Here is a 27,975-nt window from a genome sequence, read left to right as displayed (position 1 = left end):
TTCAATATGTTGTTACGTTCACTATTAATCCGTATGTATAGTTTCTTAGACTATAAGCAACTTCTGTGTAATACAACTCAGTAACTTGAAACATGTAGTAAATGAAGTTTCACTTCACTGGTATATAAAAATTAATGAACTGCCATTAAAATAGGATATCATAATCCTGTTGCTTCAAGTGTCTGTGATCTTATTTACTCATCAGAATGCATTTCAGCAACATTTTCACAAAACTATCGGAGCCTTGCCATACACAACACTACACACGGGTGAGTCAGTTATGACTCCCCTCATGCAGCCTGCACAATACACCTTCTTGGGCCAGAACCAGTCTTTCTTTTCTTTTCTTTTCTTGGAGGCACATAAAAGTACATTTCAAACTTTCGTGACAACCCTATATGTGAATATGTTTCATAGGTGGAAAAAGCAAATGCACACACAATGCATACTTTTTTTTTTTTGTTATGGAATGACTATGAGATACAAGTTTTACGAATTCCTTGCTTAAGACTCTTAAAACGTAAATCTGGTGAGGTACTTGCCCCGGCGATTTTGACAGAGTATAGCTACTGAAAGAGGAATAATCCAGAATTCCCAGAAATCTCCTTTGAATATCCACCAACATTTTTTCCTGGCAAAACCAACAAAGAGTCGAAGGTAAGGCGGCCACACTGACAAAGGACCAAAGGATGCCACCTGCCACAAGAAATTGGGCTTTTGGCAAAGATTATTCATGTAATGTGGGCTAGTTTGTTTTAGAGTTCAATGTGTATAATACGGTACATATGTAATGATGGGCAATTTCTTGTAAATTGGTCTGCTTCAAGAAATGGTATGGCGGTCTATTTTCTATATTTTGGATATATCTGTGGAAGATTATAAGATAGTGAAAATCTCGTGACATAACTGACATGTATTCATGACATAGCAGTTGTGTTGTGACACGATTATTGAGAAATGCTGCTCCAGAACATGGGAGCTTGTGCTGCTCTGACTGATTCTGTTGATGGCCACTGAGAGCTGTATTTATTCTCATATATGCTGATGGGAAAAAAAATTGCAACATCAAAAAATAACTAATGTATATTAATGACATTTTGGGGATACATTAGTCTAGGTAACATATTTAAATCATTAGCATTAGAAGATAACATCTTAATGGAAGTGTAAGATGAGCCATTGTAAATGTGAAATGCTTGATACATTATTAACCAGTGTAACTGCCACAGGTTCAATAAAAGGATGAAAACGTGGAACCACTGTATTGTACATGTGCTGGATTGCAGTTTCTGTGGTGGTGTTCCATGCCTGTTGCACTTGGTCAGTCAGTAGAGGGATGGATAATGCTGTTTGTGGATGATGCTGGTGTTGTCTATAACATTCCGTATATGCTTGATTGGAAACAGATCTGATGATCGAGAAGGCCCAAGCCACATGTTGACATTTTGTAGAACATGTTGGGCTACAATAGCGATATTTGGGCCAGTGTTATTGTGTTGGTAAACACCCACTGGAATGCTTTTGACGAATGGGAGCACAACAGATGAAATCACCAGACTGACATACAGATTTGCAATCAGGGTGCATGGGACAATGATGAGAGTGCTTCTGCTGTCAAATGAAATTTCATTTCAGACTATAACTCCAAGTGTAGGTGCAGTGTGTCTAGCATACAGACATCATGGTTTCAGTCCCTCGACTGTCCTCCTAACCAACACACGGCCATCACTGGCACTGAGGCAGAACTATGTTTCATTAGAAAACACAACAGAGCTCCACCCTGTCCTCAAATGAACTCTCGATTCACACCACTGAAGTCACAAATGGTGGTAGTTCAGGGTCAGTGGACTGCATGCTACATTGTTTCTGGCTCAGAGCTGTCCTTGAAGTAACTGATTTGTAACAGTTCGTTGTATCACTATGGTGCTAACTGCTGTTAAAATTGCTGCTGCAGAAGCAGTATAGTGTGCCAGATCCATATGCCAAACACGATGGCCTCATCTCTCAGTAATTCCATGTGACCATCCAGAGACTGGTCTTCTTTCAACTGTACGTTCCTCTGACCACCACTGCCAGCAATCATTTACAATGTCAAGTCTTTCTACAGTATTGCAGAAGGAACATCCAGCTTCTCATAGCCCTATTACATAACCTCATTCCAACTCTGTGTCATGTTGATAATGCCATCCCTGTTGCCTTAAAGGTATCCTTTACTGCCATCAACTCATCGCATCCAGTCTGAAAGGTAACTGATGCTCATGACCATTACAATGAGTATTTAAAGCAAACGTGATTTGTATCCCTATAGTGGTGCCACTTGCACCACTCATCTGTGACTGTAGCGAAATTGGAATAGACATCATCTTTCAGATATAGAAACATCCCTACCAACTTTCATTTATATCACACATCTCCTTCTTGGCATTGTTCTTTTTGTGTCAGTGAATTTAAGAAATCTCACTAATAGGTAAATCATATCTTGCAAATGGAATTTACGTCAAAATGGCAAAATGTTTCCAGATGAACTTCTAATAATTATACCATTCTTTGTTTTTTGGACCAGTATAATGGCATTCCTTCTCCAATGTAATTACCAGGTGTTTACACACCTTTTCATTAATTTCCTGCTGGCCGGTGTGGCCGTGCGGTTCTAAGCGCGTCAGTTTGGAACCGCGTGACCGCTACGGTCGCAGGTTCGAATCCTGCCTCGGGCATGGATGTGTGTGATGTCCTTAGGTTAGTTAGGTTTAAGTAGTTCTAAGTTCTAGGGGACTGATGACCTCAGTAGTTAAGTCCCATAGTGCTCAGAGCCATTTGAGCCATTAGTTTCCTGATACATTACATCCTCCATTACTGTATAACATTATTTCACACTCTCAGGCATTCTTGATCATTCCCAAATTTAAGATTCATACTTCCTGGACACCTCCAACCAACTCCACTCATATTTTCAAAGCTGTTTACTTTAATTTTGTATGGTGAATTCACAACAAAACGAAAAAGAATGGAATCACAGTCTGATGTGTGGTTCAGCTTCATGCTATATTTGTGCATGCTTCATTATGCCAGATGATGCATTGCTTTGTGCAACAACCAGCAACCTGGGCATCTGCAGAGGCTGAAATACTGTTCATGCAAAACTGTGTGTTGCTATGCCACATTTGTCGTAGTGATAAAACAGCTACTGTTAATAATTATGACATTCACAGACAGCAAGTAACTAATTGTGAATTCATTGGCAGGATTCAGCAGTCATCCTACAGCTAGACAAGTGATATTAAAGCATCCAAGGGGTAGCTGTTAAGTCTTGCATGTAGCAGTCAAGGTATTAAGGGGGAGAAATTACGTATTAGATGTAAAAGTAGCACGCCTGAAAACCCCAGCTTCGGCATGAATATAAAAGAGAACATTTTTGATCAACCACTAGTATAATTTGTTATAAAAAGATGGGAATTTTGCACACTATTTCTAAAAATCTTAAAATCTAGATAATGATACAGTTATGATTTGAGTGGTGATACATGCAGCTGAAAGTTTCTGTATGGCCAAGGCAGGTGATGAGGACTGTTACCTCGCCAACATAGAATCTTGATGATGACCTTTGTAAGATAAATATTGATCAATGTGACAGAAGAACCAATTACCAAAAATTGCGAGAAATGCCATGAAAACATATTGTTCTACAGTAATTAAGTATAAGACACTTAAGTGGGCTGGGCAACTGATATGCATGTCTGAACAAAGTCAAACCAAAACTCCTAAGAACGAGAATGCCCAAGGAAATGCACCTAGTAGAGGACCTCTAGAAGTAACACTTGAATGAAGTCTTTACAGAAAAATGACCAGATGGAACATCGATAACACTGTTACTGAAGGCAGGATATGCACCAGAATATAAAGCGAAGGACATGAAAATGCCATGAAGTAAGTTATGTAAGTAAAACAACTGGTTCTCAGCAAAGACCCATGTGTAATATGTGGGTCACGTCATGTAGATATATGATAGTAAATAGTTGGGGAACAAATTTACTTAATTAAGTTTCCTTGTGAATTGTAGATGAGAATCTCTGAAAAGATATTATATATATGTGTGTGTGTAAGTACTTGTTGAACACCATGTTATATGTACATGTAAATGTATAAACAGTTTTCATTTTGATTTTGTTTTCTTTTTTCAGTATCTTGAAGATCCATTAGTAAGGTCAGGGTCCACTGATTCTGTCGGGGAGTATCTGGAACTAAATTTGGAAGCAGAAGAAACTGAGGACTTTGTAAGCATTCACTTTATAGATGCATTGCATGTGGAGTAAAAATATGTCATTAGCCAATTATGGAACGTAAATGATGCCTCACAGTGAGTTAAGCATAGATTAGCTGTTATCAATTTTCCAGCATTCTTGTATTATTGCACTTTGGTTAACTTATTTGCAAACTGTCAGGGCTGTAATTAATACAGAGCTTGGAACAGTATTTTCAATCATATTTTTAGTCATCCTTCTTGATAGTAGTTACTTTGTGTGTTACTTTTTTGTGGTGGATGCCTTAAATTCACGTTTAGTACAGATGTAACATCTTGAAGTATGCTTGGGTTATCAAAGAATCTGCCCCACAATAACTATCATTAGTGCATTGCAGATGAATACATTGGTTTCTCTTGTATTTCCAATGAATCAGTCATATATATATATATATATGGTTGTGTTGTATTTTCCAGAGTGAAAAAGTTATTAAATGTGATCATACACTGATCACCCAGAACATTATTAATAGCTTCATTCTGTCAATGGCCTTGTCAAAGAGGGTGGAGGAGCAGACAGAGGTTCAAGGCACTCTCTTGTCCTTGGGGTGGGCAACTGTCCTCACAGACAGAAGAATGAGCAATGAGTAACAGCATGAGGATGCAGAAGGCAATGGAAACTATGGCATTAAATACACAAGACGTGTATCCCCAGGATATGAAGCCTGTAATTGAAAAAGGTGTCATGTTGATCTGTCCACTGGCAAAAGATTGCAGAATGGTCCCCCAGTTGGATCTCCAGGAGGGGACTGCCAAAGTGGAGGTGACAGTGAGGAAGAGATTGCGTAACCGACAAAAGGATAAAGTTCTATGAGTCGAGGTGTGGAATGGCAGAAGCCTTTTAAACTAGAAAATCTCAGAAAGGGAAATGCAAAGACTCAATCTAGACATAGTGTGGGTCAGTGAAGTGAAATGAAAAGAATACAAAGTCCTCTAGTCACATAAATAAAGGCTAATATTAACAGCAGCAAAAAGTGGTATAATGGGAGGAGGACTCATTATGAATAAGAAGGTAGTGCAGAGAGTGTCTTACTGTGATATGGTTGTTCTTACCAGAATCAACAGGAAACCTACACCGACAATGATAGTTCAGTTATATATGTTGATGTCGCAAGCTGAGGTGAAGAGATACAAAAAGTGTATGAGGTTATTGAAAGGGCAATACGGTAGATAAAGGGAGATCAAAATCTAATAGTCATGGGGGACTGGAATGCAGTTCTAGGGAAGAAGTACAAGAAATGGTTACAGGAGAATATGGGCTTGGGCAAAGAATGAGGGAGGAGAAAGACTAATTGAGTTCTGTAATAGACTTCATTTAGTAATAGCGAATAATCATTTCAAGAATCACAAGAGGAGGAGATATACTTGGTAAAGGCTGTGTGATATGGGAATATTTCAGTTTACATCATGGTCAGACAGAGATTCTGAAATCAGATACTGGATTATAAGGCATACACACAAGCAAGTAGAGACTCAGATCACAATCCAGTAGTGATAAAGAGTAGGCTGAAGTTTAAGAAATTAATGAGGAAGAATCAGTAAGCAAAGAAGTGGGACACGGAAGTGATAAGGAAAGACGAGGTACACTTGAAGTTCCCTAAGGCTATAGATACAGCAATAAGGAATAGCACAGTAGGCAGTACAGGTGAAGAGGAATGTACATCTCTAAAAAGGGCAGTCACAGGAGTTTGAATGAAAACATAGGTACAAAGAAGGCAACTGCAAAGAAACCATGGGTAACAGAATACTATATCAGATGGTCGGTGAAAGAAGGAAGTTCCCTAAGGCTATAGATACAGCAATAAGGAATAGCACAGTAGGCAGTACAGGTAAAGAGGAATGTACATCTCTAAAAAGGGCAGTCACAGGAGTTGGAATGAAAACATAGGTACAAAGAAGGTAACTGCAAAGAAACCATGGGTAACAGAATACTACATCAGATGGTCGGTGAAAGAAGGAAGTACAAAAATGAACAGGGAAATTCAGGAATACAGAAATAAAAGTAGCTGAGAAATGAAAAAAAATGGGAAGTGCAGGGAAGCTAACATGAAATGACCGAATGAGAGATCTGAAGAAATCGAAAAAGAAGTGATTATCAGAAGGACTGGCTCAGCATATAGGAATTGATGCACAAGTCGCCGAAGTGGCGTCAAATTGATAGACGTGCACCCGGCAAACAGTCTACCCGATGGGAGGCTCTAGTCACACGCCATTTACATTTAGAATATAGGAAAGTCAAACTAGCATTCGGTGAAATTAAAAGCAAGGGTGGTAACAGTATGAGTGGAATGGGAATTCGACTGGTAAATGCAGGGGAGAGAGTGAGTAGGTGGAAAGGGTACATTGAAGACCTCTATGGGGCAGGTACTACTGACAAAGATTTGTCTGATGTGATAGAAGAAGAGAGAGAGGACTCAGTTTAGAAGAGAGAGGGCATCCAGTGTTAGAATCAGAATTTAAGAGAGATTTGGAGGTCTTGAGACCAGATAAGGAAGAAGGGATAGTTAACATTCCATCAGGATTTCTAAAATAATTGGGTGAAGTGGCAACAAAAGGACTAATTCACATTGGTGTGTAGAATGTACGTGTCTGGCGACACACCACCTGATCTTGGAAAAATATCACCCACACAATTCCGAAGACTTGACAGCTCATGCATCCAAGTTGGTGACGAGTAATATATAGAAGAATGGAAAAGAAAATTGAGGATGTGTTGGATGATGATCAGTTTGGCGTTAGGAAAGGTAACGACACCAAGAAGCAATTCTGACATTGCCATTGATAATGAAAGCAAGACTAAAGAAAAATCAAGACATGTTCATAGGATTTGTTGACCCAGAAGAAATGATGCAAGATGTTCGAAATTCTATATAGATGGGTGATATACAGTATGCACAAGAGCCAAGAGAGAATAATAAGAGTGGATGGCCAAGAACGAAGTGCTTCAATTAAAAAGGGTGGAAGACAGGGATTTAGATTTTCGCCCTTACTGCTCAATCTGTACATTGAAGAAGCAGTGATTGAAATAAAAGAAAGGTTCGAGAGTGGAATTAACACCCAAGGTGAAAGGGTATCAATGACATGATTCACTTATGACATTGGTATCCTAAGTGAAACCGAGGAAGAATTAAATGATCTGCTGAATGGAGTGAACAGTCTAATAAGTACGAATATGAATTGAGAGTAAATTGAAGAAAGACGTAATGAGAAGCAGCAGAAATGAGAACAGCGAGATACTTAACCTCAGGCTTGACTGTCACAAAGTAGATGAAGGTAAGGAATTCTACTATCTAGGCAGCAAAACAACCAATGATGGACGGAGCAAGGAGGACATCAAAAGCAGATTAGCACTGGCTAAAAGGGCTTTCCTGGCCAAGAGAAATGTACTAGTATCAAATTTGTGGAAGAAATTTCTGAGAACATATGTTTGGAGCATAGCATTGTATGGTATGAAACATTGACTGTGGGAAAACCAGAACAGAAGACATTTGAAGCATTTGAGATGTGGTACTACTGACGAATGTTGAAAATTTGGTGGACTGATAAGGTAAGGAAGTAGAAGGTTCTGCATAGAATTGAAGAGAAAAGGAATATGTGGAAAACATGGATGAGAAGAGGGGACAAGATGATATGACATCTGTTAAGAAATCAAAAAATGTCTTCCATGTTACTACAACTGTAGATGGCAAAAACTATAGAAGACAGAGACTGGAGTACATCCAGCAAGTAATTGAGATTGTAGGTTGCAGTTGCTACTCTGAGAGGCGCAGGACAGGAATTTGTCGTGGGTTGCATCAAACATGTCAGAAGACTGATGACTCAGAAATAACTAATAGCCAGTATGTCCACCTTTGGCATGGATAACAGCAGGTATGTGTCATGGCATGGAAGCATTGAGGCCTTGGTAGGTTGCCGGAGGGAGCTGGCATCACATCTGAACACACAAGTTACCTAATTCACGTAAATTCCGGGCAGGGGGATGATGACCTTTGATGTCATGTTCAATCACATTCTAGATATGTTCAGTTGGGTTCAGATCTGACGAGTTTGGGGACCAGCACAGCAATATGAACTCATCACTGTGTACCTTGTACAACCCCATCACACTCCTGGCCTTGTGGCATGGCACATAATTTTGTTGGGAAACACAACTGCCAGTTGGAATCACAATTGTCATGAAGGGGTTTACGTCTGCAACCAGTGTACTATATTCCTAGCCCATGTTGGTGCCTTGCAAGAGCTCCACTGGACCGATAGATGCCCACAGATTCCCACATGAATGTTCCGCAAAGCATAATGAAGCCATCGCCAGCTTGTCTCCATTCCACACTACAGGTGCCAAGGAGCTTTTCTGCTGGAATATGAAGTATTTGTGCCCTCCCATCAGCATGATGAAGAAGATATCAGGGTTCATCAGACCAAGCAATGCTCTGCCACTGTGCCTACATCCATTGCTGATGGTCATGTGCCTATTTTAGTCATGGTTGCCAATGTGGGGTTAATATTGGCATATGCATGGGTTGTCAGCTGCAGAGGCACATTTTTAGGAGTGTTCAGTGCACTGTGTGTTCACAGATACTTCTAACTGCCCAGCATGATAGTTTGATGGTAGTTCTGTCACAGTTTGCCACATGTCCCGTTCTACCAGTATGCCCAGCCTGTAACATTCAACATCTGCAATGATGGATGGCTGCAAAACCCCATTACTTCTGGACATGTTTCAGCTTGGTTTCACCACACATTGGAACATCCAACAAGTTGTGCATTTCGAAAATGGTGGTGTTGAGCTTCTGAGCCATCACAATCTGCCCTCGGTCAAACTCAGATAGATGGCACTTGTTCCTCATACTACACATGGACAGCATGCTCACTGATACAACCTGTACCGTTTGTGTGTGACCAGTGGTTTTTCCTCCCCAGATGACACTATTGTTGCTAGAACAGGTTTATATTGATAGTAGATCAGTGGTCATAATGTTCTGGCTTATCAGTCTGCTTAAACAGACCGGGTGTTCTGCCTTAAAGAAATTCAGTGATCACACATTTTTTAAAAATTTCTGTATTTCAGCCTCGAGTCTCAAAAATGTTATCATAACGAGTTTTGACTTACCAAGAGAGTACTCTCACGCCCTTCTGCAACGTCTGAATGACTTACCCAGTCACTTAAAAGTCGCTCTATACTTTAATATGGATTCTAAAGCTAGCTGCTTGGCATTTTTCATGTCACCTAATAATAAAAATGGGGGTAGGTCTGATACCGACTTCTGCTACCCAATATCACTTCTAAAAGTTTCATCCTAAATTCTTGAAAAAGTAATGTATTCAAGAGTAGTTTCACACATTTATAACAAACTGTCAGTTTGGTTTTCAGAAAGGATTTCGAACAGAAAAGGGGTATACCAGAACACACATTAAATGCTGTGAATAACCAAATGTCACTCATGGGGATTTTTTGTGATCTCTCAAAGTCTTTTGACTGTGTAGATGGTGGAATTCTTCTAGATCAGCTGATGCATTAAGGTATGAGTGGGACAGTGCAGATATAATTTAATTCTTATTTAACAGGAAGGGTGCAGATGGTTGAAATGACCAATTCACATAATGCACAAAAATCAGCTGATTATTCAGACTTGGGAGGTATCAAGAATGGGATCCCACAAGGTTCAATATTAGGTCCATTATTGTTCTAAAAAATACATAGTAATGACTTGCCACTTTATATTGACTAATATGCAAAGCTACATAGTTCTTTTTTGCTGATGATACAGGTATGGTAATTGCACCCAACAAACAAGAATTACGTGAGGAAATTGTAAAAATAATGTTTTTCAGAATATTGTTAAGTGGTTCTCTGCAGACTGGATTCTCATTAAGTTCTGATAAAACAAAGTATATACACTATTGTACAGTAAAGGACATAACACCAGTAATAAATACCAACTTTGAATAGAAGTATGTAGCTGAGGCAGAACACTGAAAACTTTTGGGTGCACGCATTAACTAAGATATTAAATTGGAAGAAACACATTGATGATTGGCTGAAACTTTCAAGTTTGGCTACTTATGCTATCAAGGTTATTGCAAATTTTGGTGATAAACATATCAGTAAATTAGCTTACTATGTCTGTTTTCATTCACTGCTTTAATGTGAAGTCACATTTTGGGGTAATTCATCATTAAGGTAAAAGTGTTTATTGCACAAAACCATGTGATCAGGATAGTTGCTGAAGTCCACCCAAAATCATCTTGGTGACATTTATTTAAGGAACTAGATATACCCACAATAGGTTTAGTACAGGTTTGGTCATTGAGCAAATAGCATCAAAAGTCTGACAGATAGCCAACCTGCATTTAAAACAAAAAGATTGCTGAATGACAGCCTCTTCTGCTCAGTAGATGAATTATTAGATATAAATTAGTAATTTACCCATTATTTAAAAAATTGAATTATGTTATGTAAAGAATACTTTTGTTAAACAGACATCTTCCACATTATTGAAATGTGTTGCATTTATAATGTATGGAATGAGTATTAGTCTAATCTAATCTAAACTTTCCAGTAATGATAGAAGTTGTAAGTGACAGAAGTCCCATGCTTCTTGACAGAGCATAGGGGAATGATGCAGGAGACCTGCACCTCCGTACTATGCAAGTTCTTAATTGAGGTGGTTTGCCGTTGCCATCCTCCAACCATAATGGGGATGAATGATGATGATGAGGGCGACACAATAACACTCAGTCATCTCGGGGCAGGTAAAAATCCCTGACCCCATCGGGGATCGAACCCAGGACCCCATGCTCTGGCAGCGAGAACACTACTGCAAGACCACAAAAGTGGGCAAGTGACAGAATAAAAATCTTAATTACTGATTGAGGGTTTGTAGTCTGCCATTTAGTCACTTGGACAGTGGGTCACACATTTTTGCTTTGTATCAATCATGGTCTCTGTATAGAACATCAACATTGAGGCAAATTTTAAGTTTTTTCGGCTCAGCTCTGTCTGTGAAAATTACATCTATTGGATTGGATCAGATCTTGCTGCATATATTTTGGAAAATGCATACTTCAGTCAGATTGTAAGAGCAGAATAATGTTTCAAGCTCATTATTTTCCCAGTTTGAATTTTCTAAGAAATCAGCATTAAACTTTCCACAAACTTTTGACTAAGTTTTCTGTCATGACAGCTCACCCGTGGAACTAAGCAAGGTTGTGCAGTGGTTAGCATACTGGACCAACATTCAGGAGGATGACAGTTCAAATGTGCATCTGGCCATTCAGATTTAGGTTTTCCATGATTTCTCTGAATTGCTCCAGGCAAAATGCTGGGATGGTTCCTTTCAAAGTGCACAGCTGGTTTCCTTCCCTGTCCTTGACAAAATCAGAGTTTGTGCTCCATCTCTAATGATCTCAATGTAGATGGGACATTAAACCCAATCTTCCTTCCTTAAATTGTGAATATAGACTGCTACAGTCAGAAGAGAAGGGTTTTTCAGTAACAACCACCAAATACATATTTCTAGGTTCTGGTCTGTGCCAAAAATTGCATGTTTCATTTTTTTCACTTTGTATTTACCTTACACATGTATGGCAACGCATTTTCACGTAATGAACGTACGTGGAAAGGGTTGCAGCCTACAACTATGTAAAGTCTGGCTGCGCCGAAAACATGACTGATTAAAAGTTTCCTATGACCTAATTCAGGAGCATGGTGTCATTAATAAGTATCTTATGTCAGATTATTTAAACTGTGTAGCTGATTTATGGGACTAATGTCACTTACTGTCATGTATTTGGCTAGACTACATCAATACATGCTTGTGGCAATATAATTATGTCAGTAACTTTGTGTCTACAGTAGGATGAGATGCATCATAAAGCAACTGTTTGTATTTTATCTTTGACTTCCCATCCATAATAACTACAAAATAAGACATTTAAAAGCAAATAATAGTGAGATTAGTTTAATATACAACATAAAAGGAAAGAGACAGCTTTGATACTGTGTTGTCAATTAAATACATTTTTATTTTTGTATTGATTCTCTTCAATTTCTACAGGTCTTGGCATCAGAGAATGATCGTGTTGATGAGTGTGATCCATTGAGTGTAACAGATGGTGAGGTAAGCCATACATATTTCTTATTACTTTTTGCTGCCACATGCTTTTTTACATAGCAAATAAAATTATATTTAAGAGGAGAAAGATGAAGCATGTATTGAGAGCTTTATATGACATTATTTAAAATCATGACAATTTCAAATATTCTGGTGCTGTGTATACTGACACAGTTGATAAAGAGCCAAAGTCCTTATGAGCTGTTGAATGACTGATTCTGTATGATTGTGTGAGTAAATAACTTTGAAAATATTCTTGTAACATGAATTAAAGTTCTACTTGGAAAGATGATGTCAGTTTTGATGTGATGATAGCGTATGCTGCATGGGGGATAGTAGGTACACTGAAAATGTTTTCATCATGTGGGACACCTGTGTTTACCCTTTAATATGGTATGCTCACAGAATGCTCAGTGTGGTGCAGGTGAGTGAAGAAAGCAGGCAACCATGCCACAGAGATGCATTCATGCTTCCTACAGCCGACTCTGTTATCCTGAGAGGGATCAGTTTGGGGCCTTTCCATTGGAGGGGTGGTCCCGTCAGAGAACTGCCACACATATTGGATGTGCTGCATCAGTTGAGCAACAGTGCTGGTATCAGAAGTCGCATGACAGTCTCACACCCTTAGACAACATTCTGGACATCAACACGGCACAGACACCTGCCGGTATCATTTTGTTGTAAGGGAAACAATGGCAGATTGTTCAGCTACAGCAATACGGATAAGACAGCTTGCAAGCCCAGACATACTGTTGTGAACTGGTTATTAGCAGTGGGGCTATGGACACACACGTCACTCACACAACAGCATCAATGTGCGTGTATCGACTGGTGCCATTGGAGGATCACTTGGCAGATTGAATGGCATGCCATGGTCTTCAGCAGTGAAGGCAATTTCTACCTCCACACAAGTGTACGACGTAGACCTTGTGATCGCTGTGTTGTAGAGTGCATTCATCCCAGACACACTATCCCCACCCCAAGCCTCATGGCCTGGGAAGGGTCAAGCTGCAACTCTTGTTCGCTTTCTATGTTTCTGGAGGGAAAGATAATCAGTGCTCATTACATGCAGAATGTTGTTAGACCTGTTCTTTTGCCATTCTTGCAACGGGGATGTGATGTGTTTTTGCAAAAGGGCAATGCTCACCAATATACTCCCTGTGAAAGTCAACATGCTCTACAAGACATGTTGCAACTTCCCTGGCCAGTGTAATCTCTGGGCTTGTCTCCAGATTAGCACATGTGGGATACAGTGGAACAAGAAATGAGACTTGTGACTCATCAACCAGCAACTCATACAGAATTATGTGAACAGGCCACGTGGATATGGCATAATATATTGCAGGAGAGTATTCACCAACTGTATGACTGACTAGATGTCAGAGTCACCACCTGTATTGTTGCTTGTGGAGGCTACACCACATACCAATATGGGTGTTTTAGCATGGGTCTATACATGACACCTCAGAACCATTTGTGCTATTGATCTGTAAATGCAACAATTTCATGTAATCCATATGCACTGTTGCAACAATAAGTCATGAGTGAACTGGAAACCTCTAAAAGGGTGTACTATTTTTTTCCCAGCAGTGTATTCACTTTTCTGGTGAGTATATCAAAGTGATGGAAAATTATGACTGATGAGGTTGCATATTCACATAACAGAATTTAGAAGTTCCTATATTTTTAGCATGTTAATGTGCTCTAAAGTAATATGTGTCTTGGATGTTCTATGATGAATAGATGGAATACAGAGTAGCAAGGCATACCTCAGGAGACTGTTGCTGTCTCAGATGTACATGCATATCCAGGTGTTGTATAACATTTTAAAATCTTGCAAATACTACAGTTTAAGAAAGCCATACTGTGCTTGATGGTATGTTTAGATTTTTTCTCTCACATCACCTCCCTATATTCCAAGCATAGAGGATCTCGTATGTTTGTGCATACTTGCTACATGCTGGAGGAGAGGGCTGTAAAGACTGGTTTTATGTTTTCTGCAGAGACGTTTTGTGTGTTCATTTCAATTGTTCTCATCATAATTTTAATTTACTTGAATTGCATATGTCGAACACCATCCTCCCTTTTAAAAACTTTAGTTTTTGGGTGTCATTTTTGCCTCCATGCTTTCATGGGTACCACACTTGCAGGACGTGAAGAGAAAGGATCCTGACAGGACAGGGCATGTGTGCTCCAGTTTTATAAGGCTTTCATTCAATTGCAACTGGACTACAGGTGCACAGTGTAAAACGTCTGTGAAGTTTGGAAGGTAGGGGACGAGGTACTGGCAGAAGTGAAGCTGTTAGGGTGGGTCATGAGTCATACTTTGGTAGCTCAGATAGTACAGCACTTGCCCGTGAAAGGCAAAGGTCCCGATTTTGAGTCTCGGTCTGGCACACAGTTTTAATCTGCCAGGAAGTTTCATATCAGTGCACACTCTGCTACAGAGTGAAAATTTCATTCTGGAAACTTCCCCCACGCTGTGGCAAAGCCATGTCTCCGCAATATCCTTTCTTTCAGGAGTGCTAGTTCTGCAAGTTTCGCAGGAGAGCTTCGGTGAAGTTTGGAAGGTAGGAGACCAGGTACTGGCAGAAGTGAAGATGAAGATGTAAGGACAGATTGTGAATCATGCTTAGGTAGCTCAGTTGGTAGAGCACTTGCCCACAGAAGGCAGTCCTGAGTTCGAGTCTTGGTCCAGCACACAGTTTTAATCTACCAGGATCAGCACACACTCTGCTGCAGAGTGAAAATTTAATTTGGAATACTTACTCTTGATTGTGATGGATCAAATGAGATGTGTCATGTCTGGTAAATTCCTTGCCTGCACTGACTCTCTGAGTGCTCTTCAGTCTCTTGTTGTCAATGGTATAATCTTATGGGTATGAAGTGAAGTTTGTGACTGTATTGAGTACCTTCTAGTAGGGAGGACACAGGAATGTTATCTTGGCCGAAGAGACATTGTCAGATGTGGAAGTAACTTCAGCTGAGACTGAGGAAAGTGGATTGGGACCCTTGCTATTCGTGTTGTATATTAACAACCTTGCAGACAATATTTCTAGCAAAATCAGGTTTATTGTAGATGGTGCAGTTATTTATAATGAAGTACTATTTGGAGAGAAGCTGCATAAATATTCAGTCAGATCTAGATAAGATTTTGACATGGTGCAGAGATTGGCAACTTGCTCCAAATGCTCAGAAATGTAAAATTGTGCACGTCACAAAATGAAAAAGTAGTACCCCATAACTAAAATATCAGTGAGTCACTGTTGGAATCGGCCAACTCACACAAATACCTGGTTGTAACACTTTCTAGGGATATGAAATTGAATGATCACATAGGTTCAGTCATCAGTAAAGCAAATTATTGACTGGTTTATTGCTAGAATACTGGGGAAGTGCAATCAGTCTACAAAAGAGATTGTTTACAAATCGTGTGCGATCCATCCTAGAATATTGCTTGAGTGTGTGGGACCCTTACCAATTAGGACTAACCTGGGCTATTGAATGTGTACAGAGCAGGGCAGCATGAATGGTCACAGGTTTGTTTAATCCATGGAAGAGTCTTACAGAGATACTGAAGGAACTGAAATGGCAGCCTCTTGAAGACAGACATAAATTGCTTTGAGAAAGTCTTATTAACAAAGTTCCAAGAATCAGCTTGGATATACTACAACCTCCTGTGTATCAGTCAAACAGGTATCATGAGGATAATATTAGAATAATTACTGCATGCACAGATGCATTCAAACACTCATTCTACCAATGCTCCATACACGAAGAGAACAGAAGAAATTGTAATAACTGGTACAATGGGACATATCCTCTGCCATGCATTACCATGTGGTTTGCAGAGTATCAGATGTAGATTACATGGGGATATCCAGGACAAAAAATAAATAAAAAATAAAAAATGAAATGTATTGGAATATGATACTGAATGCTATTTTGGAAGGGATGTTCTGTTGATTTAAAAACCTTTATACTCATAAATAGTTCAGTTAAATGTAATGACTATTAACATAAATGATACAGAGCAAATTTAAACTGCAGAGTTAATGCATCTTCAATGGCATGCTGGCATAACCACACAGTGACAATTTAGGCAAGTTTTTGATGTTGCTAAGCAACAGTCATACAATACTTTTTAAAGGAACACACTGCCATTTGACTGTTTTGTTGTTTATTTAAGTACAACCCAGGTTACATACTTTTATGCCATTTTCAAGCATCTGATTTTATGTCTAGAACATATATTGGAGAACACTTAACATGTCAAGTTCAAAGCTTAAATTATGGCCAACTTGAAGTCTGACATGTTAAGTGTCCTGAAAAAAAAAGACATACTCGTAAAATCAAACACTTGAAGATGGCATAAAAGGCCAAAATATGGGCTGTACATTAATAAACCATAAAACAGTCAAATGGCAGTGTGTTTGAAAAGGATTTCTCCAACCAACATGCCAGTACATCTCTCTAAAGTAATGAAGTATTTTACTCACATTGCTGCCAGCCACACCGCAACTGCATTGGTGAGATGTAGTATTTTATGAGATTTAATATCAAAACCATCATAACATTTATTTTGAAAATACAATGTAATTGTATAGATAAAAAATCTACTCACCGAGTGGCAGTGAGATTGCACATGCATGAAGGTATTAAAGCTTGCAAGCTTTCGGAGCCAGTGACTCCTTGTGGCAAGAGGGTTGAAGGGGAAGGAAGACGGGTGAAGGAAAAGGACTGGTGAGATTTAGGAAAAGGGGTAGAGCTCAAAATAGTTGCTCAGAAGTCGTCCCCCCTCCACTCCTCCTCCTCCACACTCCTCTCCCAGTCAGGGGAGACTTATGGATTGGATGAGAAGGAAATACTGATTGTTAGGGACTGCACCAGAGAAAATTTGACAACCTGAGAGCTTAAAGGTGGAAAATGGTGTCATATGCAAGATGGAAATTACTGCCAACACATTGTGCATGAGCTAATGAGAGCAGAAAGCTAAGTGCATTGTATGTGACGGAGATGGAGGGGGTCGGCAAAATACAGACAAGTCAGAAAATGAAAGATAAAGAAAATTAAAAATGATTCAAGAAAGGAATAGTTATTGTGAAGAAATGCTGAGACCAAAGAAATTAATGTAAATTAAGGTCAGGTGGGTAGCGAAAACCAAGGACATGTTATAGTGTCAGTTTCTACTTACAGAGTTCTTAGAATTGATCTCCGGGGGAAGAATCCGGATGGCATGTATGGTGAAACAGGAACTAAGGTCATGACTGCCATGTTGTAGAGCATGCACTGCAACAGAATGTTGTATGTTGCCGGTATACGCTCTCCACCTATGCCTGTTTATCTTAATTGATAACTTGGTGGTAGTCATATCAATGTAAAAGGCCAAACAGTGTTTACATAACAGCTGGAGTACAACATGTGTCATTTCACAGGGGGCTGTCAACAGCTGGTATACAACATGTGTCATTTCACAAGGTGCTATCTTTTTGATAGTTTGTTTTGCCAGACACAAAGCTGGTGGCAGGAAGTTGCATAGGGCAAGTCTTACAGCGGGAACAGTTGCGGGGGTAGGAGCTGTAGGGTAGAGATATGGGTGCAGATGGAGCATAGGGTCTGTCAAGATACTGAGGAGACTGGGAGGGTAACGGAAATCTATTCTAGCTAGGGAGGGGAAAATGTTGGATCTTATTTCAGGGCATGATTTAAAGCAGTCATAGCCGTGTTGACAAAGTTGTATTCCAGCTGCTATATAAACACTGTTCAGCCTTTTACATTGGCATGTCTACCATGAAGTTTCAGTTAGGATGAATAGGCATATACAGAGGGTGTATACTGACACCACACAATATCCTGTTGCAGAACATGCTCTGCAACATGATAGTTATGACCTTGGTTTCTGTTTCACAACATGTGCCATCTAGATTCTTCCCCCATACACCAGTTTCTCAGAATTCTGCATGTGGGAACTGGTGTCACAACATGTCCTCGGTTATCACCACCCATCGACCCTTAATTTATGCTAATTTTTTTGGTCTCAGCATTTCTTCACAGTAACTGTTCCTTTCTTCATCCTCTTTTAGTTTTCTATATGTTTCATTTCTGACCTGGCTATTTTATGCCATCTCCTCCCACCTTTATCACATATAATGCTCATAGCTTTCCACTCTCATTAATTCATGCCCGATGTTTTGCTGGTAAACTACTCTTCTCCCATAACCGTGCATTTTGCTTTGTCTCAGGTTTGTTCTTCTGGCAATGTCAGTATACTTTAACCGTGAAGTAGATAGATGGTTAGTTTCATGTTCCATTGATCATTTTGCGCAGTACATTGTGATGATGTGAAATGAGTCATTTTATTTTCACATTACAAATTAATTTGTAAATATGGCTGCGTGCTCAACATTAAAAAGACTTTTTAAATATTCAGATGTGAGTTGGTGATTGCTACACTTCCTCTTTTACACATAACAGTAATAAAAGTGCTTCTAGAGAATAGGAGTTGTTAAGGAGAAACTTTTTCAGTTTAAATTCTCATTAATATGACGACTTAAGAATTTTGAAGTTTCCACCCTATTTATTATTTCCTCACCATGTGTTACACATGTCAATGCTGTAGTAGCCCTAGAATTGATTTTTTTTTTTTCCTGAGACCATTTGCAGAAATTTAATCAGTGATACTTTGAGGAACATTGTTCAGCATGTCCTGTTTACAGATGTATGCATGGACTGATTATTAGTGTCACCTGCAAAAAGAATTAATTCTGCTTGTTTTATATTAGATGCAAGATAGTGGATATAATATTGAGCCTTGGGGCTCCCCATACATGATTTCTGCCAAGTTAGAATTATTTTCCTCAGAGTCTATTGATTTAAGTACTAAGTAAAACTTTCTGCTTGCAATCTTTTGGTTAGATATGACATCCATTTGTTGGCTAGACCATCAATCCCATAAAACTTCAATTTATCTAGGAGAATACTGTGGCTCACACAGACAAATGCTTTAGATAGGTACAGAAAATACTAACCAGTGCTGTTTTTTTGTTTCATGCTTGTTAAATTTTTGGAGTGAACATGTAAATGGCATTCTCAGTAGAGCAACTGTTTCTAAATCCAAATGTGGCTTTTTGAGGATATTATTGCTGCTCAGGTAACGTACTATTGTAGAATACACCAACTCTGAGTTTTTGAAAAATGATGTCAGCTGTGAAACAGGTCGGTAGTTATTGACATCTCTTGTCACCTTTCTTAAATAGGTGTTTAACTAAGACATGTGTGATGCATTAGTGATGCATTACATACAGGGTGTTTATTAACTATGAGAATGAAGGCTTCCAGACCTCTTATGACATCAGTTCTAGGTTAAACGTCAAGCTTTTGATGATTGCCTCCATTGTCTTTGTTACAGACTGACTGTCAAAACTGCTGCTACGATGACCTTATCAAGTCCATAGACAATGTCTGTTTGGTTGGTAATTACATAATGCTATTGCAGATGCTGTCAGTGTCTGCTCTGGGGGTATCACTGCTCCCATAGTAGCATCAATATTGCGACAAATATCTCTACTACTGCTTTGCATTGTGGACTTGCTTCCATGCACTGCTAAGATTATCTCTGCTGTCATGATTGAAGTTCTTCTCTCACATTCTTATTTCTACAGCCTTTTTAATTACGGAATCCCAGTGTGTATGTGCTGCAGTCAAAACTTTTATTTTGTCGAACACTTCTTTGTGTTGGCTTGTGGAGTTGTGTTCAGCAACTGCAGATTTCTCCAGTTCTCAATTTTTAATATGCTGTTGATGTTCTCCACAGGAGTCAGAAAAGGTTTGAGATGGACTGACCGATGTAATTGCTCCTGCACTCAGGAGGGGTGTTATAAGTGTCAGAGATCCTGAGACTGTGTTTAACAGGGCATAGCATCTCCTTTATCTTCTTAGGAGATTGGAAAACAGAAATAGGTCTTATATCCCATCTTCCCTAGATTCTGTCTTTTCGCTGGATGTAACACCACAGAAAGGAAGGAATATGACTGATGGTTTACCATGTGAATGTTCAACATTTTCACATCCCATTTCTTGGAGAGCACTGCCTTCATATCACATGAACCACAGCCGTTGTTTCAGAACACATACTTCAAATGATTAATTTTCAAGTCCAAGTGGTCCTTGTGAGAAACAGTTCTTGTTCTGTGTACCAAATTTTTTAAAACTGCTGTCTTCTTGACTGCATACTGAAAACTTTGGACCCTAAGATATAAATCAGTATGTGTTGGCTTTCAGTACATTCAGTGGCCAAGGTGGCCCTCTTACTTTTACTGTATGAAAACATCTAGAAATATCAGCCTTACTTCTTTCACTGTCTTGACAGTTAACTGGATGTTGGGGTGCATACTGTTTATGTGTTCAGTGAAGTGCTCAAGAGTTTCTATGTTTCAAGACCATAAATGCATCATCAGCATAATGATAAAATGAAGGTGCATTAAGGGGAGAAAAATTTAATACATGTTCCTCAAAATGGCCAATAAAAAATTGGTCATTGCATGAGAAAACAGAGAACCCATAGCTGTTATGTCCATAATTTCATAAAATTTACCATCATATAGGAAGTTGGTGGTTATCATAACATGTCAAAACAACTTTACCTTTTCAGTAGGAAAATGCTCTGCCAACAATTTCATTATGTCCTCCAGAGAAAGTTTTTGAAATAGTGAGACAACAGTCAGGCTGACTTTTGTGCAAATTCTAATCTGTTTAATTTTCTCAGTGAGAGTTTTGATGTGAAATTCACAATGGCCAACTATTTGAGTCATCAGATAATTAAATATTTGGTCAGTCTGTAAGTAGAAGAACCAGTTGTGCCAACAATTGGCCTCAAAGAAATATTTCCCTTATGGAGCTCAGATAATCGGTACAACCAGGGAGATCTAGGAGCTCATGCTCTAAGATTTTTTATGACATCATCTGGCAGACAAGAATTCTTCAGGAGCTCCTCTGTTTTTCTAATGTATGAAAGAGTAGGGTCCCCTTTCAGGCATTTGTGTACTATCTTTCAACAGTGATCCACTTTGCTGTGATATTCAGTGGTATTAAGAACAGGCATGGCATTTCCCTTGTCAGGTAGAAGTACCACAAGTCTTCATCTTTCTGCAATGCAGGGTGTTACCTTGTTGGCCTCATCTTATGAGAAATGCCACGCTGCCTATACCACTCCACATGATAGGTGAATTATGTGGTGTGGGAATGAATTCAGTCCTTTATTAAGGGCTGAATTGCCTCCTTCATCCATATTCTGGTCCAATATATTGATGACAGTGCATGCTGTTCCATGAGATGACATTAATCTTTGCCTTTTTGCAAGTCACTCAGATTTCTTTGTTTGTTTAGCTGTTGTCTTGCTATGGTGAGCTCTTTGATGAGCTGCCATTGACATATTGATCCACTTCCAGTCGAGAGATGAGAAAACTGTAGATGGAAAGAGATGACAGTTTTATGATAAAAGGTTGCGTTAGTATCCAATTCATACCCTCTGTGTTGTATCCTTTCTTTGATGATTGCCAGGCTGGTCTTTGTAAAATATCATTCACCCGTGCCAGCCTTATGTGACCTTTAACATGATCTTGGACTTTGTGAAACATTATTCACTCCTGCCGGCCTTATGTGATGTTTAACGTGATCTCCTTATCCTGACAAATTCACAGCTGTGCATATTTCATACATGGCTTTTCCAGTTCAAAAAACCTGTCATTCAATGTCCCCCACAGAGAGGAAAGCTGTGTGAAAATAAGTCTTTTGTGACACTGCTGTTGTATGAAACATTCTCAGACTTTTGCCATGAGGATGAAACCTCGACCTTTTGACAGAAAAAAACGTTGACCTTTTGACATTGTCTTCATCACAAGCAAGTGATTGTCAAAATTGCTGCTGTGGTGGCCTTACATAGCACATAGATGGTTTCTGGTTGGCCAGTGATTATTTAAAGTTTTGTCCCAGGCTCCTAAATACTGGGATTCCATAATTAAAGAGGCTGTAGAAATAAGAATGTGCAAGAAGAACTTGAATCGTGGTAGCTTATATAATGTTAGCATTCCATTAATGCAAGCTTTGGATGCAAAGAAGATGTATATATTGTCACGTAGAAGAAGGTGTAATTAGCTGAATGATGAACACTAGCTTCACTTAATGAAGGTTTATTCAGCACTTGCACATACAAGAGCACAGAACAAACTGCTCTCTCATCATATAGACAAAGTACAGGGTTAGTTGTAAGAGCTTTTTACAGCACATAGAAAGAATCTTGTTGAGCACCACCCCAGATAAATTTAGCATAACTTTTAACAACTCTTGGAGTGGCCTGGATTTGATACAAAAGTATTTAATAAAATGATGGTAATAAGAACATAATCTGAGGAAGCTTCTCACTTCTCTAATACTTTTAGGAATAGGAAATTCCGTTATAACTCTCACCTTTTCTGGGTCTGGCCACACAGCTTCATTTGACACAAGGTGTCCAAGTATTTTGATTTCTTTTGCTCCAAAGAGACACTTTCTTGGATTAAGTTTCAGTCCGTCTTGTTGGAGACAATTAAGAACAGCCCTCACTCTTTTTATATGTTCATCAAATGTCTCTATAATGTCATCTAAATAACAAAGACACATCGATCACTTCAGGTGACGTAGAAAATTATCCATCATCCATTCATAAGTTGCTGGTGCATTACACAAACCAAATGGCATTACCTTAAACTCATACAGCCCCTCAGGGGTGATGAATGCAGTTTTCTCGCGATCAGCCCCATCTACTTCGATTTGCTAGTATCCTGAGTACATGTCCATGGTTGAAAAAAACTTAGCCTCCTTCAGACAATCTAGTGTATTGTCAATTCATGGAAGAGGGTAAACTTCCTTTTTAGTTATCTTATTAAGCTTCCTGTGGTCAACACAAAAGCACCAACTGCCATCCTTCTTCCTTACGAGGACCACTGGTGACGACCATGGACGCTGCGAAGACTGAATGATGTTATTCTTCATCATTTTTCGTCATGAATTATTCGATGTTCCATTGCTGACACACGGTATGCTCTCTGGTTTATTGTTTGATAGTCTCCAGTGTTAATCCAGTGCTTCACCAGCAGTTTGTCTAATTTGCTCTTCACCTGTGGATTGAAGCATTCAGAGAACTCTTGGAGAATGGCAAGTAGCTTCTTCTGTTGTTCCTTAGTGAAGTTTGGTGATAGTCAAGCTGAAAGATCTTGTCTCATAGTGGTAGCACTAATTTCACCCACAGACTCGGCATGGGAGGTTTCTATGACGCTCAGCTGTTCTGCAATTAACGGCTCAGCGTTTGCTATGCACATGTGTCTTGGAAGGATCTGCAGTTCTTGGCGACAGTTAATTATCCACAATTCAATGAATCCATTCTTAAACTAGACAACAGAGGCTGGGATGATGAAGTTATTCTCCAGTGGTATGCTTCACTTACATTCCACTACAATTTCATGGGTTGATGCGTGGCACGACACATGACAGTTACCTTTCTAGTGCTGACCAGGGGAATAGTCACTTCATCCACCACACACAGTGTCCACACACTTGGATGCGCATCTTCCTGTCCACAGTATCTCATCTTGTCTAGCATAATCTTCAATCGACCACAATCTATAATTGTCTGAGAAGCTTTCAGAAAGTCCCATCCAAGATTGATGTCAAGTCTACATTCTTGTAAGATGACAAATTCTAAGTGCTGTGTTGTTGTTGTTGTGGTCTTCAGTCCTGAGACTGGTTTGATGCAGCTCTCCATGCTACTCTATCCTGTGCAAGCTTCTTCATCTCCCAGTACCTACTGCAGCCTTCATCCTTCTGAATCTGCTTAGTGTATTCATCTATTGGTCTCCCTCTACGATTTTTACCATCCACACTGCCCTCCAGTACTAAATTGGTGATCTCTTGATGCCTCAGAACATGTCCTACCAACCGATCCCTTTTTCTAGTCAAGTTGTGACACAAACTCCTCCCCAATTCTATTCAGTACCACCTCATTAGTTATGTGATCTACCCATCTAATCGTCAGCATTCTTCTGTAGCACCAAATTTCGAAAGCTTCTATTCTCTTCTTGTCCAAACTATTTTATCGTCCATGTTTCACTTCCATACATGGCTACACTCCATACAAATACTTTCAGAAACGATTTCCTGAAACTTAAATCTGTACTCGATGTTAACAAATTTGTGTTCTTCAGAAACGCTTTCCTTGCCATTGCCAGTCTACATTTTATATCCTCTCTACTTCGACCATCATCAGTTATTTTGCTCCCCAAATAGCAAAACTCCTTTACTACTTTAAGTGTCTCAATTCCTAATCTAATTCCCTCAGCATCACCAAACTTAATTCCACTACATTCCATTATCCTTGTTTTGATTTTGTTGATGTTCATCTTATACCCTCCTTTCAAGACACTGTCCATTCCGTTCAACTGCTCTTCCAAGTCCTTTGCTGTCTCTGACAGAATTACAATGTCATCGGCAAACCTCAAAGTTTTTATTTCTTCCCCATGGTTTTTAATACCTAGTACGAATTTTTCTTTTGTTTCCTTTACTGCTTGCTCAATATACAGATTGAATAACATCGGGGAGAGGCTACAACCCTGTCTCACTCTCTTCCCAACCACTGCTTCTTTTTCATGCCTCTCGACTTTTATAACTGGCATCTGGTTACTGTACAAATTGCAAATAGCCTTTCGCTCCCTGTTTTTTACCCCTGCCACCTTTAGAATTTGAAAGAGTATTCCAGTCAACATTGTCAAAAGCTTTCTCTAAGTCTAAAAATGCTAGGAACATAGGTTTGCCTTTCCTTAATCTTTCTTCTAAGGTGAGTCGTAAGGTCAGTATTGCCTCACGGGTTCGAATATTTCTGCGGAATCCAAACTGATCTTACCCGAGGTAGGCTTCTACCAATTTTTCCATTTGTCTTTGAAGAATTCGCGTCAGTATTTTGCAGCTGTGACTTATTAAACTGACAGTTTGGTAATTTGCACATCTGTCAACACCTGCTTTCTTTGGGATTGGAATTATTATATTCTTCTTGAAGTCTGAGGGAATTTTGCCTGTCTCATATATCTTGCTCACAAGATGGTAGAGTTTTGTCAGGACTGGCTCTCCCAAGGCTGTCAGTAGTTCTAATGGAATGTTGTCTACGCCTGGGGCCTTGTTTCGACTTAGGTCTTTCAGTGCTCTGTCAAACTTTTCATGCAGTATTATATCTCCCATTTCATCTTCATCTACATCCTCTTCCATTTCCATAATTTTGTCCTCAAGAACATCGCCCCTGTATAGACCCTCTATATACTCCTTCCACCTTTCTGCTTTCCCTGCTTTGCTTAGAACTGGGTTTCCATCTGAACTCTTGATATTCATGGAAGTGGTTCTCTTTTCTCTAAAGGTCTCTTTAATTTTCCTGTAGGCAGTATCTATCTTACCCCTCGTGAGATAGGTCTCTACATCCTTACATTTGTCCTCTAGCCATCCCTGCTTAGCCATTTTGCACTTCCTGTCGATCTCATTTTTGAGATGTTTGTATTCCCTTTTGCCTGCTTCACTTACTGCATTTTTGTATTTTCTCCTTTCATCAATAAAATTCAGTATCTCTTCTGTTACCCAAGGATTTCTACTAGCCCTCATCTTTTTACCTACTTGATCTTCTGCTGCCTTCACTATTTCATTCCTCAAAGCTACCCATTCCTCTTCTACTGTATTTCTTTCCCCCTTTCCTGTCAATTGTTCCCTTATGCTCTCCCTGAAACTCTGTACAGACTCTGGTTTAGTCAGTTACTCCAGGTCCCATCTCCTTAAATTCCCACCTTTTTGCAGTTTCTTCAGTTTTAATCTATAGTCCATAACCAATAGATTGTGGTCAGAGTCCACATCTGCCCCTGGAAATGTCTTACAATATAAAACCTGGTTCCTAAATCTCTATCTTACCATTATATAATCTATCTGAAACCTGTCAGTATCTCCAAGCTTCTTCCATGTGTACAACCTTCTTTTGTGATTCTTGAACCAGGTGTTAGCTATGATTAAGTTATGCTCTGTGCAAAATTCTACCAGACGGCTTCCTCTTTCATTTCTTTCCCCCAATCCATAATCACCTACTACGTTTCCTTCTCTTCCTTTTCCTACTACTGAATTCGAGTCACCCATGACTATTAAATTTTCATCTCCTTTCACTATTTGAATAATTTCTCTTATCTCGTCATACATTTCTTCAATTTCTTCGTCATCTGCAGAGCTAGTTGGCATATAAAGTTGTAGTACTGTAGTAGGCTTGGGCTTCATGTCTATCTTGGCCACATTAATCCGTTCACTACGCTGTATGCAGTAGCTTACCTGCACTCCTATCTTTTTATTCATTATTAAACCTACTCCTGCATTACCCCTACTTGATTTTGTATTTGTAACCCTGTATTCACCTGACCAAAAGTCTTGTTCCTCCTGCCACCGTACTTCACTAATTCCCACTATATCTAACTTTAACCTATCCATTTCCCTTTTTAAATTTTCTAACCTACCTGCCCGATTAAGGGATCTGACATTCCACGCTCCGATCCGTAGAACGCCAGTTTTCTTTCTCCTGATAACGACGTCCTCCTGAGTAGTCCCCACCTGGAGATCCGAATGGGGGACTATTTTACCTCCGGAATATTTTTCCCAAGAGGATGCCATCATCATTTATTCATACAGTAAAGCTGCATGCCCTTGGGAAAAATACGGCTGAAGTTTCTCCTTGCTTTCAGCCGTTCGCAGTACCACAACAGCAAGGCCATTTTGGTTAGTGCTACAGGGCCATATTAGTCAATCATCCAGACTGTTGCCCCTGCAACTACTGAAAAGGCTGCTGCCTCTCTTCAGGAACCACACGTTTGTCTGACCTCTCAACAGATACCCCTCTGTTGTGGTTGCATCTACGGTATGGCTATCTGTGTTGTTGAGGCATGCAAGCCTCCCCACCAACAGCAACGTCCTTGGTTCATGGGGAGGAGTGCTGTGTATGGTCACTTATAACCACACAAATGGTACATCTTCCTATAGGTTTTACATGTTTCCCATTAGCCACCTTCAGCACAGATGTTTTGTTGTCAACGGATATGGTTTTCTGCAACTGGCGACGGTACTTCTCCGAAATGGCATAATATGATGATGCTCCAGAGTCCACAAGAGCTTGGGTTGGTTGGCCATATGTTAGGATATCGATGTAGTTTCTTATCGTTTTTGTAGTGATCAACTGCATTGAATTTTTCTCTACAGCGGCCTCACCTCCAAGAAAGGTCGCACCCTTTATTTTCCAGATTGCGGTGGCTAGGAGTTCGGCTGGAGCTTCTACACAGCGATGGAGACCTTGATCAGTGTGTTGGGGAGCGTCCTCTGTAGTGGCTACCTTGCAGTGATGGTGACCTACGTCATCCTGCACTCACCTCCTCTTGTTCATCTTCGGTATCCCGTAGTTGGCATCGGCTAAGATTGGCCAGCTACCTTATGGTGTGGACATCATCAAATATATGCAACCTTCTCAAC

General features: G+C 39.6%; 1 protein-coding gene across 5 annotated transcripts in view; it reads left to right on the top strand.

Annotated features, from left to right (window-relative positions):
* LOC126427296 (zinc finger protein ZFP2-like) overlaps nt 1-27,975 on the top strand; it is a 276,401-nt gene that overhangs the window by 80,268 nt on the left and 168,158 nt on the right. For all 5 annotated transcript variants that reach the window (XM_050089596.1, XM_050089594.1, XM_050089592.1 and 2 more), the window contains 2 exons: nt 4,179-4,271; nt 12,355-12,417. In XM_050089596.1, coding sequence (XP_049945553.1) covers nt 4,179-4,271; nt 12,355-12,417 — 156 coding nt within the window. The remainder of the gene's footprint in view (nt 1-4,178; nt 4,272-12,354; nt 12,418-27,975) is intronic.

This window comes from Schistocerca serialis, chromosome 11 (assembly GCF_023864345.2).
Source record: "Schistocerca serialis cubense isolate TAMUIC-IGC-003099 chromosome 11, iqSchSeri2.2, whole genome shotgun sequence".
In the NCBI taxonomy this organism is placed as follows: domain Eukaryota; kingdom Metazoa; phylum Arthropoda; class Insecta; order Orthoptera; family Acrididae; genus Schistocerca; species Schistocerca serialis.
The sequence above is the reverse complement of the archived record's forward strand: the minus strand, read 5'-3'. Positions and strand labels throughout refer to the sequence as shown.